This window comes from Colletotrichum siamense, assembly GCF_013390195.1.
Source record: "Colletotrichum siamense strain Cg363 chromosome Unknown KSG_Cg363_contig03, whole genome shotgun sequence".
NCBI classification, from domain to species: domain Eukaryota; kingdom Fungi; phylum Ascomycota; class Sordariomycetes; order Glomerellales; family Glomerellaceae; genus Colletotrichum; species Colletotrichum siamense.
This window is the reverse complement of record NW_023501016.1, coordinates 2,345,449-2,366,231: the sequence shown is the minus strand read 5'-3', so window position 1 is coordinate 2,366,231 and position 20,783 is coordinate 2,345,449. Positions and strand designations below refer to the sequence as shown.

At 44.5% G+C, this 20,783-nt stretch overlaps 3 protein-coding genes across 3 annotated transcripts; 2 read left to right on the top strand and 1 right to left on the bottom strand.

The window, feature by feature from the left end:
- Positions 1-284: 284 nt before the first annotated feature.
- CGCS363_v004630 (uncharacterized protein) lies at positions 285-1,209 on the bottom strand (the record flags this gene model as incomplete). Its single annotated transcript, XM_036636479.1, has 2 exons — positions 285-628; positions 696-1,209. The coding sequence occupies 2 exons, from the start codon at positions 1,207-1,209 to the stop codon at positions 285-287; spliced, it is 858 nt and encodes a 285-aa protein (XP_036498772.1).
- A 4,950-nt stretch (positions 1,210-6,159) lies between these two features.
- CGCS363_v004629 (uncharacterized protein) lies at positions 6,160-8,899 on the top strand (the record flags this gene model as incomplete). Its single annotated transcript, XM_036636478.1, has 3 exons — positions 6,160-7,771; positions 7,826-8,094; positions 8,153-8,899. 3 exons carry the CDS (start codon positions 6,160-6,162, stop codon positions 8,897-8,899), a joined length of 2,628 nt encoding a protein of 875 aa, XP_036497815.1.
- Positions 8,900-11,607: 2,708 nt separating this feature from the next.
- Positions 11,608-13,830, top strand: CGCS363_v004628 (PKS-NRPS hybrid synthetase; the record flags this gene model as incomplete). Its single annotated transcript, XM_036636477.1, has 2 exons — positions 11,608-13,372; positions 13,427-13,830. 2 exons carry the CDS (start codon positions 11,608-11,610, stop codon positions 13,828-13,830), a joined length of 2,169 nt encoding a protein of 722 aa, XP_036497814.1.
- Between the last annotated feature and the right edge of the window lie 6,953 nt (positions 13,831-20,783).

Sequence of the window (20,783 nt, the reverse complement as noted above, 5' to 3'; positions counted from 1 at the left end):
GACGACGACACACACATGTCACGGGGATTCCGGGCGGGCGATAGAGCTGGCCCATCTCAACTTCGGCTTGGGCACGTGAGTTTTTTCCTCTCGGTATGGCGGACCGCATGGAAAGGACGTTTTCGGTTTGACCGTTGCTGTTTATTCCTAACGATGTTTATTAACCATGCGTTTCGACAACTCCTTACCCGCCCCCTACACGTCATTGTTGGATTAACCAAGGCCCTTCCCGATGGATCTCTGCACTATAATAAAGTTGGCCGATATCCGACCCGACTCAAGCTCTAGACGACTGTGGTAGTGGCCGTGTGGGGGAGCAGCGTCGTGTCGCCGAATATCCACGACTCGGTGACGACGCTGCACGTCTGGCCAGCGGGGTTGACGAAGTTGCCCTCGGCGTACAGGCCTGGGCGGAGCGTGAGCGTGCCGTTGACTACCGGCGTAGGGACGGCCGGGGCGTCCGTCGGGGCCGACGTGATGGGCCCCGAGATCGTCGATGCGAAGGTGCTGACTGAGCTGAAGACGCTGCCGTCGGTGCCGGTGCTGACTATGGTGCTGCCGAGGGAGGTCACGATGGGGCTTGCGGTCGTGCCGCCTGTTGTAGAGCCGCCGGCCCCGCAGGTTGATGCTAAAGTGTGCGTGTTAGCAATACTGTTTGCGTGATGATCATTTCGCCGCGACTTGTGATTACATACCTACGATTGGGCCGAGTGACACGGCCGCACAGTTGGGAGGATACGCCACGGCCGGGTCGACGAACGTGGCGAACACCTGGCCGGTGGTATCTTGGCAGAAGCCGGCCTGCCCGCCAAAGAAGGCGTCGTTGGTCCAAGCCAGGGCGCCGTTGTTGAGGCTGAAAGTGATTGTGATGGACCCCTGCGGGCTGATGGGTCGGAGAGCGATGTATGGTGTCCCGGGGTTCATCGAAATGACCTGTCCGCTGACCTCGAGCTGGCCAAAGTTGTTGAGGCTGAAGGTGGATGCCTCTTCGCACGCGGGGGTGGTGCTGGAGCCCGGGGTTGAGTCCAAGAAGCCGCCGGAGGCTTGTCGCTTGCGGTTGCCCGCGGCCGGGACTGACGGTAGAGGCGCGCCGTTGCCGGCCAGGTCGCCGTGTTCTGCGAGGCCGGATATGTCCCTGAGGATTGCGGCATGGGCGACGACTGGGAGGGCGACCATGGCCAGGGTGGCGGCTTGCTTGGGCCAAACCATCTTGCGGTTTGCTGGAAATCGTTGACACACGCGAGAGACAACTTAAAGAGCGACGAGGGTATCGTAATCGACCCGTTGAGTGAAGCTTGTGTGTGTGTACAAGGATTAATACATCAGGCTTGATGGATCGAGCTATCTCAAAGACGGGACAGGCCGCCTATAAAGCTGTAGCCCGGTATTGTCTTAGATTTACTGTTGTCTATTACCCAACATCTTGCAAAGCTGGAATGTTGCAAATGAAGCTAGCTGGAGAAATGACCTTGGTGAGTCACATTCCTTACAGCTACATCAAAGATCATGACCAACAGCTTGTGATGTTCGCAAGAGCTTTGGGCTTCTCGTCAGACAAGTGAACCTCGTTGGTTTTAAGACTGGAGACTGACAATCTTGATATCATTATTTGATACGACCATCAGTCTGATAGAGTTCTTAGTCGGATCTAGGGAAAATAAGTAAGTTGTGATGTGGTGCCTGAGACACAAAAGACCGATGCAAGCGTGCCCAGCCCGTTGACAAGAATCACTGCGAGACTTTCCAAGACACACGCTGCGGTTTCTAGGGAGGCACGCAGGCATGCAGTAAAATTTGAGCTCCAAGAGCTGGGCATGCCAGTTCAAAGACTCGTCCAACAGGCAAAGAGCGCCTAGAGTATTCTGTCGGGAGCACCGACTTGACGTCGCCCCGGCCCGAAGAGGCATGGCATGCCCGTGAATCACCAAGCGAATACAGGGAGTGAGCATTGATGAGACCCATTGTGTTCTGTTGTCCGTCACCTCTCGGCAGATGGTGGTTCCAAGTTGCGTGAAGAGGCTAGGGAACCGCCAAAGGGTTAGGCGAGGCCGTCAATGCTGCCCCTGGAGTCTCACAAACTGGAGCGTCTGCCAAACTTAGATGTTGCCAGATGAATGGAGGTCGTGATGCCACATTTGCTGTACCAGACTACCGGAAAATTGGGGTCTTGCTTCTCATAGCGGTGGAACCCAACTGACATAAAAATCTTCAGTTGTGTCGCAGTCCTCGTTCTGAGGCGTGTGGCGCAACAGAGGCTGGCTTTGGAGCACTCTTGGACATCGTTGTCGATGATGTGGAAGTCACGCTGTATGAATACATCAGAGCCTCCTAGCACTCCTTGGACAGCGGTCTGCCCATACTATGCGAGCCCCCTGCTCTAGAAACTCAATATAAACATATCAAGCCTTCTATCTGAATATCGTTGTATCATGACCCAGTCGTTGAAACTGCGTCGGCTTTAGCCTAAGCTGGTTGTGCGAGGTTGATGTCGTTTTGGCATCTACATAGTAGGTTGCTGACGTACTCCCTCCGACGGCGACCCAGCGAGTGGGCGAATCTGTAACTGACTTCTGCATGCTGGAAGCCGCTAAAACATGACCCCCGCATCGGAAGAGCCCCTGATAGACAGCCTAGCCCAAGCCAAGATTGTTTTGGGTGCCCTTGGGTTTGCTTCTATTCGCCCCAAGCAGCTGGTTCGCGACATGCAAATATGGCATAGCAAGCGAGCACTAAGGCAGGCCGGCGACCGATAGATTGATTGACATGGCCGCCATAGCCGCAAGTGGTTGACGCGGACGGGCAGTTGGATGTCTCTTCAGGGTTGCATCTTGACTCGACAATGCATCTTCGCCCAGTCTCGTCTTTGTTGTCTTTCAAGGCGCCTCATTGGGTCGTGTCAGACTGCAGGAGTAATCCTTTAGACGTGCGATGAATGGGCGCACAAAGGCGTTGTCCCCGGCGATCCGCCCACACGCCCGATATCTGAAACAGCGGGTAAGGAGGTTGCAGCAAGCACGCCGTGCCCCTCGAGATCGGCTCGCCGTCCAACGGTCGTCTTTGGCTGTCAGCCCGAACGGCGTCCTCTCGGCGCTGCTTGTACGAAGTAAAATGCATGTCGAAGGATGGATTCCAAGACACGACATCGTCCCGACTGAGCCGCGGTCCCATACCAGATCGTCGAAATGCCCACCATGGCCCCATCCGAAACGGAGCAATGACGCCGGCTGATGCTGGCATGGGAAGCACGCATTCGCGGGGTCAAGACTGGTCGGGCATGCCGGCCGGGAGTTGCTGCTCTCCCGAGTCAAAGTTGATGCGGAACAGACTGAGGACAAGTTGGATTTCCACATAGTCTCTAACCCAAGCACTCTGTCGGCCTGATGGGGATTTCGGGTGACAGCCCAGACAGAATGCAGCTTCGGATGGCGTCGATCGCATGACCATGTGTTACCAAATGGAGCCGGTGAGTGTTAAGACGGCGCGAATGATGCACGCTGGTTGGTGTCGAGCGAGCGGTGAGTCCAACGCGATGGTCTAGAACGCACGAGTGTGTGTGCTCGAAAGCGAATGTTATCAACTGCCGCGTCGTAGAATGTTGGAATGCGTCATTTAATGGAAGCTCCGTCGGCGGGAACTCGTGATGGCTTCATGACGCTAGCAAATAGCTTCCCAGACGCTCGGTAGAGGTCGGAAGATTGAGTCCGTCAACCATTCGTCTGGAGTCTGGATTCCTCGTCCCTTCTAATGTCATCGGAAGACAGGCGGCATGATGTCGGTCATCATCCCAGGGGTCTGCCCTGGAGTTGCTGGCTAGTGAGTTCCCGTTTAGTCAACGACGAATTCATTGACGACTGCAATATATCTGGACATTCGCCGTGGTAAAGGATCGGCTACTCCAGTGCTTATCGTCTGACGTTGAAAAGGATGTTGCGTGAGAGAGGAGCGCTTTCGATGACCATCTCACGACAGTGCGCATACTCCATTCGTCAGCGACACACTGTGTGTGATGCTGACGAGCTCCTTCTTTCCAAGCTCACCACTCGTACCTTCCCACTCGCTGGCCATCTTTCTGTTTTTAAGACGAGGGGCAACTTCTCTGGGCCAAATTTCTTTCATGTCGTCTTTTGTGAAAAAAGGAAACACAAAAGAAAAAGAGAATGAGGCTGAACCTTGCATTTCATCTAAGTAGAACAGGCACCAGTGTGACGATCTTGGGGATTCATCTTGCTAATCCGACAGTAGATCACTCGATTCGGCATCGTTGAGCGTTCTGCTTCCAAGATTGAAGACAGCCATAGATTAGTATGGGGAGAATCTGGGTTGCACTTTGGCGCAGGCTGCAGGACTTCTCGCATCGTCATCGGTGACCACTTGAGCATCGGTGAAGCTCGTATTCAGCCAGGGCTGGGCGGCGTGAGATTGTGCAAAGCCACAGACAAGCTGCCACATTATATCATGGTACGTCCTTAGCCCAGGACTTTCCGCTTCGCTGAGCGTCGGAGTCGGAACGTTGGGTTAGCCCTCGGCTGCTCCCATTGCGCCGGGGGTCCTAGGGATGCGCCTCTTGGAATTCGGTCGGTTCCTCGCCAATAATGTATGATGCTCTGCTGTGCGTCTCTCTTGGTCGAGTCTTTTCGCGTCAAACAGCTCAACGTCCGTCCGCATGGCGGCAGGTTTCTTGAGGCTCTCTCTGCATTCCGCCCAAGTGGCGGCTCGCCGTCCAGTCATCCATCAGAAACTCTCAGATGCCAGCTGAACGGGGTCAGGCGGATTGGCTGTGTGCCTTGCTGCCTCGGCAAGCGTTGGCGTGATTGGATGCGTGGCTGCGCAGGAGTCTGCAAGCTGCCCGGGGTATTGCGAGACTTGCGTCTCGGACTGCTGAAGAGGCAGTCAGTCCTACCTGACTGGACCGAGCGGTCGCGTTGTGCAGCGAGTGTTATTGTTGATTGCGGTTTCGACGATGACTTGCGTCTTGATTGCTTTTCGATTGCTCTTTTGTGGTTGTTGAAAATCAGAGCATTGATTGTCGAGGGCTGCCGAGGTAAGGTCGGCGGTTGATTGCCCTTCATGAAAGACAATGCTTCAGACGCAGCCGACACCAGAAGCCAGAGGTATCTCGCTAGCAGAGACCACCCAAATCTCACTTGGATGTGGGCTGACTGAGTGAGTCCTCGGAACGTCCACCCGTTGTCGTTGCCGTCCAGTCCTCCGTGGATGACTGCGCCTTGTTTTTGCGTAGAAAGTGCAGTCAGTCGCGGCGGACGAAGGCGGCCATCCCTGCTGCTTACATACCTCCCACCTTGGAGGACTACCTCACAGCGACTGAGGTGCACTCACTTCAGGGCAGGTACCTTCTCCACACGTTCCTGCTCTCCAGTGACCTCCAACCACAAAACCCCTCCCCACAGCACAGAGCATCTGCCGGGGAAGGAAGGCACGGGAGGCCACCCTTTCCACCCTTTCCAGCCAGTCGTCGTCCAGTCCCGACCCGCAGCGCAAGTCCTAGGGATGCTACCAACCCAAGTCCTAGGTGAATTCTAGGACCGTCCGCCTCTTGTTTCCATTGTCACCTCGCTCTTACACGCTTCAATCCACCCAACCCTCAAGGTCAAAATAAATCAAAAATGGGTGGCGGATTGCTCTTCACCTGGCCGTCCCATCGCTGACCGTCATTCTCCCGCTCATCCATAACGCCCCTCCCCGTTGTACTCTGGGATTGAGTTCGCAGGTCTGTTGGAGGACAGCGGGAAGCCATGGAGTCCAAGACGTCTCTGCTGCCCTTCGGGGATGACCGCCGTTCGCTGAACCACAGTCCTTCAGCCCTACGCGCCCTCACCACCTCCCGCCTATCTCTCACCCGCGGCCGATCACGACGAGACTCATGCTCCACGAGTTTGACTTCGTCTTCGTCCTCGTCCACTCGTTCGTCCATAGATTCCACTGCAGCTCCATCGTGTGTGTAAGTTTGCTGGCTGTTTCCTTTTTGCTTGTTTGTCTGTTTGGTCCGGACCTATCTCATCTCCCACGTCGCCCTTTTCATCTTGACCATGCCGGCCTTGAGCTGAACATCCTCACAGGACCCGTACCGTGTCTCCAGATCAATGTGCTCTTCATCGCTTCATCGTCTGGGCTGCCGTCCAGCGCAACACATGCCAGAAAATGACGCAGGCTGACCGCCTCGAATGTCCTCTCTTGCGTTGCCGGAAGCGCTTCCCGAACCACGAGCTCATGCTTAGGCACCTGTACACATGCGAGCAGCTCTCCACCGGCGAGTATTGGTGCTATGAATGCGACAGGACCGAGAAGTTCACCGACGGTAAATGCAAACGCTGTCTAGGCCACCCGGGCAAGAGGCGCCGCATCATGTCCGTAGCTAAGAACTTCTTCTCCTCGTTGGGTCAGAAGTCGAGACCGCAACAGGATGTCCCGGACCTCGATATGGATGACGTTATCATCCTACCTCCGCCTAGCTACGACTCGATTCTTGTTCAGCCCCAAGAGGTCGAGCTGTCTTCCTCATCAGAGATCTTGGAGATCGACTCGACGGAGATACCGCTGCCCATGCCCTCTACCGCCTTCGCTCCAGGCAGCACCTTCGATCAAAAGCCTTCCAACCCGTTCGCGACAGGCTCTGTTCCAACGCAACAGTCAATGCCTGCTTTGCCAGACCTTAATTTTGAATGGGGTCTGCAGAATGGCGTTGACATGACTGACATGGGCCGGGTTGACAGGCCATCGTTGTCGGTACATACTCATGGCCTATCGCAATATCGAAAGCAGCACAAGCCGACCACGCGGACGAAGAATCTATCTCCCAGTGCTTCACTCAGATCGAATGCAAGCACCGATAGTACTGCCAGCTACCTTGTATCTCCTGCTTCTGCCTTCAGCGGAGCTTGGACACATGCCGAAACCAGCCTCACGTCGCCCACGTCGGACAGCATAAGCCCTGGCGGAAATCTCTCCCGAGGTTGCTCCAATGCAAGCCAATACTCCAACGCATCTCGCTACACCAACTACGACCTGCAGCTCCATACGCTCATCCAGGAGTTACCAGCGGAGGATATCATGCTCCCTCAGACGCTCCCAGACGACATCGCCTACAACCAGCAGTTCCCCCTTACCGAGGCACCGAATGCGTCGGCACCGGAGACGGAGAGTAGCATCCCCACCGCTGTTGAACAGGCAGAAGAGATGCTGGCCACCGAGATGGAAGCAGAAGTCCTCGGCCGTGCCTACTCTGTAGATGCCAACTCGCTTGTCGGATCTGCTTGGGAGCTCCTCAAGGCCCACGTCAGTTCATCGATGGAGAAACTGCAGTGTCTCTCACACAACCACCTCGTGAGAGACTTGCAATCGCTTTCGCCACAAAGGGTTGCCGACATCGGGCTCACATGTCTAAAGAGAATCCTCGAGGGCGGGCAACCTGCATCGACGATCGAAGCCTTGTGCTTTGTTCACGTCACATATTCGCTTTCTCTCATTGTTCATGAAGACGACGCTCAGAATAGGTCAAAACAGCTATTCGTGCAAGCACATCTCTATAGCAACATATTCCGCCCAGGAGACCGTGAGGCATACCTCGAGGTAGCGACGGAGATATGGCATCCCCTGGACTTATCGACCACTGAACTGGACGAGCTGCTACTGGAGCGTTATCAAGGATCAGTGTCCAGGTCGTCGAGTCTCAAGGGCAAAGGCCGAGTATCTCCCCACAGATTCCAGTTTGGGCAAGACAGTTTCCTCGAGATAGCGCAATTCTTCCTTGACGGTAGGTGACTTTTATTCCCTTGCGAGGTCTTGCTGATGCTAATGTCTACTCTAGAACTGGAGGTTACAGCTTTGCCGAGTAACGTTCCAGAATCCAAGGAGGTGCTGGCCTCGACACTATGGAGCAAGCACCTCGAGGATGACGCCACACCAGCAAACCCGGCCTTCACGATTACGGTCAACGCCGTTGCTCGCATGCTTTGCCAAGAATTCCCCCATGCACGCAGGCTTGAGTCGAAGATGCAGCGTCTTCAGAAGCGCATTAGTGGAGGAAGCGTTCGAACCGTCAGGAGAGCGGAGTTGGAGCTCATGCAGGTTGGAAAAGTGAGTTATTGCCAAGGAGATCCTAATGCGTGAAGAACTTTGCTGACTCCCATCTTAGGGTTGCATGTCGGTGCAAGAATACTTCGACAACTACGTTCCTGAAGTTAGAGAGCGCTTCGGTGCTCTTTACTCACAGCCGATCCCGGGATACGCAGCACGGTCGAAATATCACGCTCACGGCATCGAACTAATGAGGAGCATCATCTGTGGTCTTTGCGAGAAGCAGGCGTCTACGAAACCTGTGCATGATTCCTCTCAGGCAGCAACAGATGGTAACCTTGATGAGTTCATCAGGAACATGACGAATGACCTGGATGGATCCTTGGGTGACTTCATGGTTCCCGATGACTTCGGAATCCCCAATGTTCAAGTTTCGATGGACGCCGCCACACTGTCGGACCCGTTGACGGCTTTCTACGACAGCGGCGAGGACCCAGCGCTGGACATTCTGCAACCACTCACAACGACTGGAAACAAGACAGCAGATAACTCGCCTGGGTCTGCCCAGACTGCAAAGGCCAGCTCAAGCTCAAAAGGTGAAGTGCAGGCGAATGACTGCTGCGAGATCTGCGGGTATCGGCCCAAGGGTGACCCGCAGTGGTTTAAAGGCAGTATGGCGAAGCACAAGAAGCTGCAACACTCGGCGGCACCACCGAAGATCTACCGCTGTCCGTACCCGGGCTGCACGAGCCAGTACAAGAATCGTCCGGACAACTTGAAGCAGCACCAGCAGGATAAAGGTCACTTTGTCGAAGGAGACACCAGCGTGCGGAGACCTAGCAAGAGGAAGAAGACAAGTGACTGAACGTCACAACACTTACGGATTTGACAGATTTTTTGAGTTTTTCGATAGATGACGGGATCGGATTATGGCGCACAAAGATACCATTTTGGCTACCGGGGCGTTCGAAGCCACCGAGAAGAAACAGCAAAACTTATTCTACCTGGGTCAGACCAACAGGCTGGCCTATTGTACTATATACCCTTGAGACAGATGACTGATGATATGCCGTAATACGAGGTGGCCGGGCTGTATGAAGCAGCCGTGCTGCACACAATCTAATGAGAACATCTATGACATGAATATCATAGAACGAAAAAAAAAGGTTGAAATTTGGCCAAGATTTCGGTGTGCTCGGTGAAGACGGATGAGGGGGCAGGGATGGGACCCTGTAGCGGAAACTCCACTAAAAAAGCACCCGTGAAGCACAGACAAACCACCTCAGCCGGCTGGTTCGGTTTTGCAGGGCCCGGGGGCAAATGTAGGGCTGATTTGCGGGCTTCCAGGGGGAGCTTGGTGCTGTAGCGAGCCGACGCTTCGCTGCCCGGACGGTGTCGTTGGCACTGAGAAGATGTGGAAGTCCTGCGAACTCAGGAGGCGCCTTGAGAGCTGTGAGATACCAACCTTGGTAAGGTAGGTGGGTGCAGATCGTCTTTGGGATGGTGGTTCTGGCTGCAGTCGAACTGCGCTGCGCGTCTTGTGGAGAGGATACACAGATCTCCAATGAATTGACTCGTTTTTTTCATCCTTTTTATTCTTGCAGTTTATCCTGCGCGTGCCATTCAGGGTTTAAAGGGACCTGAAGGTTGAGCAGACAGCAAGGTGGACGGGAAGAGAGAGCCAGCACCGAGGTGTTGGAGGGGGCGTGTTCCCTCGAGAAGGGGTCCTGGGTGCCTGGGCTGGTACCTGCAAGAGGTGGTACAAGCGCAACCTAAGCTCACCTCACCTCCCATCACCTCCCCCGAACTGAACGAACGGCGTGCTGGGTGCTGGGTGCTGCTGGTTCTCTCTTGTGGGCGGGACACCTCCCGTCGATTTTGCATACTGGTGCCCTGCCTTCTTTTTTTCTATTCTCACTCCTGCGCTCCAGACTTTCAGCGGCATCACCTACCTAGCATGGCAGCAGCACCACCACACGGCACCACCAAAAAGCCGTGCAGCGACTCCCGTCGGCTTCGACCGTGATCAATCTTTGATTCTTTTTCAACGTACACGCCTCTGTCCGGGAGGTGGGCGACATCAGTCAAATCAATCAATCACATTGTTAGCTGCTGCTGTCAATTAAATTGAGGGTGTCCAGGTCCCAACGGCATGCACTTTTTTTTTTTTTTTTTTTTCTGTCCTCTCGTGATGACTGCATTTCCCACGGGCAATCGTCCGCCCGGTCGGATGAGAAATTCTGCCTCGTACTCGTTGCAAGCGAAACACGTTGCTTCTCTGTGTTGTGTTTTTATTTATTTATTTTTTCCCGCTCTCTCGCGTGACCGGACTAATCGGGGGACGCGGTTTAAAGATAGAACACAAGCAGCACGACTGGACCGGGACCTCGACCTGACCGGGCTGGGGCGGTCAACAATGGGGCCGGTGACATCACTTTTCGCTCCAGAAACCAAGATCACGTGCGGTTTCCAGTCTCAATACGCCAGCTGGCTGTCCCGACCAGTCTTCTCATTGGCTGGGTGGACCTCTGAGGATGAAAAGGTGGGGTTTCGTTCGAGTCCCATCCTCCAGTCACACTGTCACAGTCCCGGTCAGCACCGTGCAGTGTCCCCGCCCCTTTTTGCGTGGGAAAAAAAAAATAAGAGAGGAAGCCGGCCAGCGCAAGCGTAGGTAGCAGCAGCCCAGTAACCTCGGACGGGCCCAAGGGAAGAAAAGGCCCGCGCCACAGAAAAAATCTCCCTTTGAGCTTTCGTCGACGACAGGCAGCCTTAGGCTTGCCTTTCCCCCCTTCTGGCACGTTTGGCAGCGTCTGGCACTTGCCAATCCCCCGTGCACTCTCCCTTTCCCGGCTGGCTCAGCAGGCTAGGCGGTTGTGTATTGGGTGTATTGGGCTAGTGTCCCCCTCCCCCCTCTCTGTGAAAGTCTGAAGTGACCCGGCTCGAGTCTCGCTCGTCTCTACCTTACCGTAGCCCTCGCCCTGACTCTCCGTCTCTTTCTCGCCCTCCTGCTGGTCCTCGCCCACGTCCACGTCCACGTCCACGTCCCAGTCCCCCTTCCCCCCCTCCCGCCCAGGTCTCTTCCATGTCCGCCGCCCTCTCTTTCTCGCACACCACCCTTCACCTCGCATGTTTGCTCTCCCCCTTCTTTTCTGTGCACACCTCCCAGAACCCACACACACTCCACGCCTCTCCCTCCCCCCATTATCGACACCCCCAGACCACATCCAAGGGTTCGTTTGTTGCATCCTTTCTCGCATCTCTGGGATTCGGGTTACGATAGCGGAGGCTCTGTCATTCTGAGAGGATCCTCGCCGACGTCCACACCGATCCCGTCCTCGACTTCGAGTCGATTCTCACCACCGAGCCCGACGTCTGAACGCTTCTTCTCGCAAGGCCCAAGGCGGGCGACTCGCTCCTCTCGCCCTCGCCCTCGCCTCGCCTCGCCTCGCCTCGCCTCGCCTTCACCCTCACACACAAAAAACGCTTCATCCTCCTCTTCCTTCCTTTTTTTTTTTTTGCCCTTCTCGAGCCCTCCGATCCTCTCTCTGAACCGGAGACGCTCCTCTCGACAGAATGTCGAGCCTGGGGCAGTCGGGTCCCAACAGCCATCCGGGCCTCGCCTTTCCTCAGCCAGGCATTCGACGCAGTCACGGCGGTCCTGGAGGCTTCCCTCCTCTACACGCGAACCCGGCAAACAAACCATCACCCGGCCCGCACAACGCGTCTCCTTACCAACAACAGGCTTACACGCCTCAGCAGCCTACCCAGGCTCAATACCCTCACCATCTCTTCCAGACCCAGACGCCCGTCAATGGCAACGTTAACGGTACCTCGCGTCCCCCGAGCCACGTCCCCAATGCCGCCACCCTCGGACGCCAGAGGGGTCCTCCCTCGCGGCAGCAGATGCCTCAACAGAGCGCGCCCTCCATGTTCCTTCCCTTGGGAGGACAACAAAACCTCGGCCACCAGCAGAGCCTGAGCCAACAACACGTCTTGGGGCAGCAACAGGGCCTAGGGGGACAACAAGGACTCGGTCAACAACAAGGACTTGGCCAGCAGCAGGGCCTGGGCCATCAGCAAGGCCTCGGTCAACATGGCCTCGGTCAACAGCAAGGCCTGGGACAACAACAAGGCCTGGGGCAGCATCAAGGACTCGGCCAGCAGCAAGGGCTTGGTCAGCAGCAGCAACAGCAGCACCAACAACACCAGCAGCACCAGCAGCAGCATCAGCAGCAGCACCAACAGCACCAGCAACCTCAACAGCACCAGCAGCACCAACAACATCAGCAACACCAACAGCAACACCATCAACAGCAGCAGCAGCACCAGCAGCAAAACCTGGGTCAGCAGAGCCTTGGCCAGCAGAGCTTGAGCCAGCAAGGGTTGAGCCAACAGAGTCTCGCCCAGCAAAGCCTCGGCCAACAGAGCCTCAACCAGCAACAGACGTTGAGCCAACAACAACAGCAGAGCCTTGCCCAGCAGCAGCAGCAACATCAACAACAGCAGCAGAGTCTGAGCCAACAGCAAAGCCTGAGCCAGCAGCAAAAGTTGAGCCAACAACACAGCCTCAACCAGCAGCAGCAAAACCTGAACCAGCAGCAAATTAAGAGCGAGCCGATCATACCCCAACAGCAACAGCAGCCTCAGCAACCGACGCCAAAGCCTGCCGTGCAGCAAGTCCCGCAGGCTCAGCAGATACAGCAACAGGTTCCGCAGCAGGTCCAGCAGCAGGCTCAGCAAGTGCCGCAAGTTCCTCAGGTCCAACAGGTGCAGCAGGTGCAACAGCCTGCCCAACCCCGGCCTGAGACCCCGGCTCAGGCCAGCGAACACCATGGAGACAGCATGGAGGTGGAAACCCTCGCTGAAGATGGTGACTCGCTTGAGCCTAAGATGATTGATGGCGCCCCGTTCGTGCCTAGACAGCCAATGGGCGAGATGATGTCTGCTCCCCCAGAGGGAGGTAGCTACCCGACGTTGGAGGCGGTCCACAAGAGTGTGCTTGCTTACTGCACCTCTGTTGGGTACGCGATTGTTATTGGTCGTTCAAAGAAGACGGTTCCTGGTCTGAAGAAGGTGTTGTTCGTATGCGACAGGGCGGGCAAGCCCCCCAGTCGCGTCAGCCCCGAGTTCCGCAAGCGCAAGACGTCTTCCCGAAAATGCGACTGCCAGTTTGGCTTCTTTGCTATTGAGCAGCGAACTCAGTGGACGATCCGATACCGTCCAGATCCTCAGCATCTGCAGCACAACCATGGTCCGAGCGAGAGCCCCCTCCTCCACCCGGCCGCTCGCAAGCTGGACAGCAAGATGGTTGCCGCCGTCAAAGCGCTCAAGGAAAATGGTGAGCCGGCGAAGTCAACAACGCGCGAAAGAGCAGTCGCTGACTCTTCGACAGGGGTTAGTGTTAACGAGACACTGGAAATATTGCAAAACGAAAACCCACACGTTCCTCTACTTCCTCGCGATATCTACAACGCACGAGCGGCGATCAATAGGAATCCTCAAAAGGTGGCGACGGGGCTAGCTGAGAACCGACCAGCCATCTACAGCAAGCCTCACCCAACGGCGGAGGAACGCATCCGGGCAGACCTACGAAAGGAGCTCGCCAAGACGAAGGAAGACTTCGACAAGTACAAGGAGGACAAACAAAAGGAGATTGATGAGCTGAAGAAGACGCTGGAGGAGAAGGAGCAGATCATTGGGCGATTCGAGATGTTTATCGACATTTGCAATCAGCGCGTCATGGTTCAACGGGAGAGGCTTGGGGATGCGTCCGGGGCGGCCAACGGTGGCAACTAGTTGTTGTACGCAGACCGCAAGGCGCTATATGTTCAGAAGGTATCCTAGCATGGCGGATCGGGAATGGGTATTGGGATAGTGTAAGGCTGTACGAAGCTTTCTTTGTCGCGTCACGGAAGCATGGCCGTTGGTCGTTCGGAGAGCCAGGCGGGAACGGATCAGGTGTTTGATTTGGGCGGAGTCGTTTGGTCGTGCGTTCTTGGGTCCCTTAGAGTTTTGGGGACTACATGGTTCTTTGATGTGTTACTGTCTACGGAAAGAGAAGGGATGCATTGGGCGGGTTTTAAAGCAGCAGCAAACATTGCGAACATGACTGAAGCATTGAACTTTGGGTTTCGAGCTGTCAACTCTGTGACATTGACTAAGCAACAGTGAAAAACCGCGGTCTGCACAGCTGACTGACATTTGATATGTAAGGTGAGGCTAGACGAGGCTACGGAAAGTGAGGTGAAGTCAGGCAAGATGGACTGCCAAACCGGTAGGTTCCTAGCAGTAGGGATGCGGCAAATATATACTTATGTTAATAATACAACGTATTGCGTATTTAATATAAAAAACAATAAATATAATATAATACTGCTAACCTTAATCAGGTTAGCGCCCTACTCCTCAACTAATTAGAGGCTATAGATTTACTATACTTAGTTCCTACTTAGCTACTTCTAACTACCTCTAACTACTTTATATTAGGTTAATCTCTTAATATTATACCTCTTCTAATATTAATTTTTAACTACTATGCTAATACTATATTACTACTATACTACTAATATAGGCAAACTACGCTAAAACAATATTTATAGCTAATTTTAAGAACTTCTACCTAATTATATATATAAGTTAACTTACTAGTAATATAACTATTATAAAAAAAGCCTTATAAGGTTAAAGATATATCTCTAAGAGTATCTTAACTCCTACTTACTTTATAAAACTATTACTAGCTTTAAAAAGTAGTAGTAATCTCTTATAGTATTTCTAGCTATACTTATACTTAAGAAGAAGTAGTTTATAACTAATAAGCTTAATTATAAAGCTACTCTATTTATTTTTTATAGTAGTTATCCCTTTATAACGTTTAAAGACCCCTAGACCTAAGCTCTCTTTATATAACTCTCTTTAACTTAGTAGCTACTAAGCTGTAATATCCTAGCTAACTACCTTCTTAATTTAGTCTACCTTAATACTAAAAAAGTTATTAAAGAGCTTCTTACTTTACTAAGTTATATTAATATTATTTTTAATAGCTCTAATAATATCTCTTTATATTAAGTTATTAATATATATATATAGCTTCTAATAAATACTACTTTTTACTAAAAAACCTAAGATATAAATAAAAAATAGTATAATATTAAGACTACTATTAATCTAATTTAGCCTAAGCTATATACTATTTCTAATTATAAGCTATCTCAGCTTAATATAGTTATTATAGATATAGCCTTAGTTATAAGGAGTATATATACCTTATTTAAAGAGTACTATAATCTTTCTGTTTTTAGAGTACTCTATAACTTTTATAACTTCTAATTTCTATTTAAAGATCTACTTAAGATATCTTACTTTAAAATAATATTTAAATAAGCTCTCTATATTATTAACTCCTTTTACACCTCTAAACTATAACTTACTTACCTATATACTTATTAGTACTACCTCTATAGTACTATAAAGTTATTACTAATATTAGTAATTACCTACTAAAGTAGTTAAAGTTAAGTAATATAATCCCTTACTAACTCCTATATTACCTTTATTTAGTATACTAAATTAACTTATATCCTAATAAAAAACTTCCCTAAGAGGATTAAAGAAGCTATTAGGTATATTATTAATAATAACTTTTAGGGTAAACTTAAGGTACTTAAAGCTCTAATTAAACTTATTATAAAAGGTTAATATCTCTCTAAAGTAAATTATAGTTATTTAAGCTATATTATCCCTTAGTAGTATAGAGTATTAGCTACTTAGTAGTAACTTAAAGCTTTAAATATTATATTAAGCCTCTATATAGATAGTATCTAGCTTTATATCTACTAATCCTATAAGTAGCACTTTAATTAATAAGTTAATAATCCTAACTAAGCTATATAAGTACTTAATCTATCTATAATAATAGAAGAGCTTAATTAAGCTATATTTAACTATATAGAGTAGTTCTTAATCTATCTTATACTATTTAATAAAGCTTACTATATTAGCTATAAATTTTATACCCTATATATTTACTATAGTTACCCTATTTTTAAGCCTAATAGTATAAAGGGCTAGCCTTTAGTTTATTCAACTTAGGGGTGCCTTAATTATAGGAATCTAAGCTAAAGAGGGGAGGGTTCTAAGAAGCCCCTTATATAGAGAAAAAATAAGTATAAAGTAGTAGTTAAATAAATACAGTTATTAAGAGCAGAATTCTCTTAAGTTTATAGTACTACCTAGATATTAATAATAGGTATAATTTATAATATATACCCCCCCCTCTAGTCCTTATATAAGTATAGTTATAGTATAAGCTAAGAGTAATTAGTATAAGCTATAAATAAAGCTAACGCTATATTAATTTAAGCTACTAACTACTTTATACCCTATAAGTAAATAATATAATAATAGGATTTTTTATACTTAGTTTACTTCTTATTTTTCTTTCTCTTATTAACCTATATAGTAGTAAGTTAATTAATTAATTATAATATTATTTTAGCTAACTTTTTATTATTTTAGTAGTATTTCTAGTATACTCTTAGCTTATTATTTATATAAGTTAATTAGCTTCTAATCTTTATTAATTATTAATTTATTTAGATCTAATTAATCTACTCTCTCTACTTCTATAATAATACTACTTATATAAAAATACCTACTTTTTCCTTATTATTTCACTATAATTAACTTAATATAGCTTACTTTATTAAACTTTAATATAGAGATAAAATCTCTTTCTATTATTATTAATAATACTTCACTTTCTAAGTATTCTAAGTTTACTAACTTCTCTAACTATAAAAAGCTTATTTTTAAAAAGTTTAACTTCTTTAATAACCCTCTTTATACTTTAGAAAGTTAAAATCTATATACTTATTTTAACTAACCCCTCTCCCCTTACTTTATTATTAAAATACCTATTTTTATATATTTCTATTTTATTCTTCTATTACTTTTTTAATATTTTACTAAAACTCTTATTTATACTAGCTTATTTTTAGTAATATCCTTTTAGATAATACTTAAGAACCTCTCTATAAAGTTTCTTATTTAAAATATATATCTATTATAGCTAAAGCTAAGAAGCTTAGTAATATTATAGCTTATTATAATATCTTTAAGTAAAGTATATTATCTTTATACTTTAAATTTATTTTAAAACTAACTATTTTTTTAAATAATATTACTTAATATATTTACTATTTTAATAAGTTTATTAAGTTAGCTTATATTAATATAAATACTTATTTTCTACTATTTTAATACTATAAAGCTAATAATCTACTAAAGTAATAAAAGTATAGTTTACTATTAAAAGGAGTTTACTTCTCTTAATTATAACTATCTTACTTATTATATACTAAGAGCTAGTAGTTAGAGGAGACTAAAGAGTTTATAAAAAGGTGTGTATTACTTAAGAGGATATTACTTTCCTAAGCGTCCTTAAATTATAAGCTTGTGAGGCCTATACTAGTTATATAACTTACTCTCTTAGTAAAGCTTACTAAGGGGGCTATATAAAGTAGAAGATATATTATAAGATAAATTATTATATATCCCTTTAGCTATAAGAATAGCTAAAAGTGCTTTATATATATATAAAACGTTTATTAACTAAAAATATTATATAAAGACTAATTATATATATAAAATTAAAAGCCCCCTCTTAAGAAAGAATAGCTTAAGAGCTTGCTCCTTATAGTATTATTAAAAGGACTTTAATAAGTATCTTTAACTTATAATATATTTAGTTAGCTTTATAAATATATAAAATATACTAACTTATATACTTTATATTTATAAGTAAGGGTAGTTAATTAACTAAAAAGTAAATAAAGTAGAAGATTTTTCTTAAAGTGTATATAAAACTTTTCCTTCTCTTATATAACTTTTTATATTCTTATAAGATCTTACTTTCTATTTATAATATTATAATAACTTTTCTTAAAGATTATATATTTTCTCTAAATCTACTTAAGAGTTATTTCTTATTTTATAAGCTATTACTATTATATTATCTTATAATATTATATATATATATTATCTCTAGATATAAGCTAAGTAAGCTATAATAGTAAGAGAGTAAGCTACTTAAGCTATTAATAATACTTATAAGTTACTTAATAAGTTTAATAAGTACTCTATTTTTCTTTTTTATTATTATTACTAATAAGTTTCTTTATAGTTCTTAATACTTATAATAAAGCTTATAGGGATTTATCTTAAGAGGTTTATACTTATAACTATCCTTATAAGTACTTTCTTAGAACTATTTTTAATAATCCTATTAATAGTTATACTTATATTACTAATAAGCTTGCTTATTAAGAGCTTATTAATAAGAATCTTACTCTTAAGAATTTAGCTCTTAAAAAGCTTATTCTTAAGAGTTCTACTTTTAAAGAGCTTTTAACTAAGGATCTTATTCCTAAAGCTATTCTTATTATTAATAATAAACTTAACTTTAATTAGATCTTTTATAAAGATTTATAAACTATCTTAGATCTTTAGTATTATAAGGGTTTAAGTATTAGCTTCCCTCTTTTTTATAAATATAAGTATATTCTAAAACGCTTCTTTTTTAGTAAAAATAAAGTAGTTATTTTTTATAAAGATAATATTATTAAAGAGAAGCTTAAGTTTATAAAAAATATATTTCTCTTTTTCTTTTTATAAGATTATTTATTAATTTATCTCTAGAGCTAGCTCTATATACTCCTTTTAAGCTTTAGAATTACTAAGATAGTAATAGTAATATACCTCTTTTATCTTAGAAGTAGAAAAGTAGGTTTAACTTTCCTCTTTTATATACTTATAAGCTAATTATTCTTAAGTATTATACTTACTTAAGAGGGAAAAAATAGCTATAACTATAAGATTAATAAACTAAATAAAGTAAAATACTTTAAGTATACTATAAGTAATAGTTATAGTAATAATTATATATATTATTATTATTCTTTAAATTTTAGTTATTATAACTTATATCTTAAGAGCTATTATAGTAAGTATATAATTATCCCTCTTAAGATTACTATAGAGGTTAATAAGCTAAATATTATTATTTATAAGATAAAGGTTATTTATACTACTATTAAGGTTAAGAAAGCTTAAAGTATAAGTTTTTATTTTATAAGTTTTTTATTTTATTTATAAGTATATAGTATCTTTTTAAAGCTTATAATACTTAGAAACTTATATAGAATAAATATAAAGATAGCTATTTTACTTCTTAATACTATAAGATTTTTAAAGTTTATAATTAGCTTACTATTTAAGAGATAGCTACTATTTAGAAGTATTATAAAGCTATTAAAGAAGAAAAAAAGAAGACTTTTTAGGTAAAAAAGATTTAAAAGAAGCTTACTTCTTATAAAAGTACTTATTTTTAGAAGTTTTAAGGTTTTACTCTATTTAAAATTAAGTAAAAGCTTTTAAATAAGGTATTTTCTAAGTTACTTACTTCTTTAGCTTTTTATTATACTATTTCTCCTCTTATAGCTATTTTTTATACTATTTAGTCTTATAAGTATTATAATTCTTAGCTAAGTTAAATTTATTAAATTAATTCTTTTAAGGATAATAATATTACTTTTAAGTTATTATCTTAAGTTTATTAGTAGATTTATAAGAATAAATATATTCTAAAGAATAATAATTATTTTATAAGTATTTTTTTAGCTATTATTTTAATTTAATAAGTTATTTCTATTAAGTATCCTTAAGAGTAGCTTATTTCTTATAAGCTTATTATTAAGAAGCCTTATATTAGTTTATCTAATATAACTTTCTCTATTACTTCTTAGGAGATTTATACTTTTTATAAACCTATTTATATTCTAATCTTTATTATTACTAATAGTTCTCTTCTTAAGTTATACTTTTTAACTTTAGCTATTTTATAAGCTAGAACTATCCTATTTATTTCTTAAAATAGAGATTTTATTACTTCTATTTAAAGTACTACTTTAGTTTATACTTATTTAAAAGAGGTAGTTTATTATTAGTTTACTTATATATTATAATCTATTTTTAATTATTATAATTATTTTAAGAAGGACCTCTTAGATATTTATAATAAGATTAAGGTATTATTAGGAGATAGTAAGATTTCTACTTATAAGTAAGCTACTATAGTTAAGGACTTAGAGAATTTCTTTAATATTAAATAGTTCTCTAATATAGATCTTTCTTATATTATTTATAAGTTTAATAACTTATATTAAGTTCTTAAATATATTAGTTTTTATAATAGTTTTAGTGTTTAGTAAATAACTTATTTAGCTTAAGGTTTTATAAGGTTTTTAGTTTTATAAGAGACTTTTTTAGGTTTTATAAGTAGTTTTCTTTTAGGTTTTATATATAATAAGAGAAACCTTATTTTACTTTATAATCTTTATAAGTATATTATAATTATATATATTATATCTATAAGATTTAAAAGTAAGTAAAAGTGTTTAAACTTTACTTATAAGAGATTTTTTATAAATCTATTTATAAATATTTTATTTATTAGTATATAGGTTACTTAGAAGTTTCCCTTTTAATATTTCTATTTTAACTATATATTATAAATATTAATATATTTTAAATAAGTATTTATTCTCTCTCTATTACTTATAATAAGTCTAATTATTTATTAGTTATTATAGTGAATATTTTATATATTATTAAGCTTAAGTTTAATATCTTTAAATAGCTTCTAAAGGACTATTATCTTTTTTGCTATCTCTACTAAGCTTAAGAGTTCT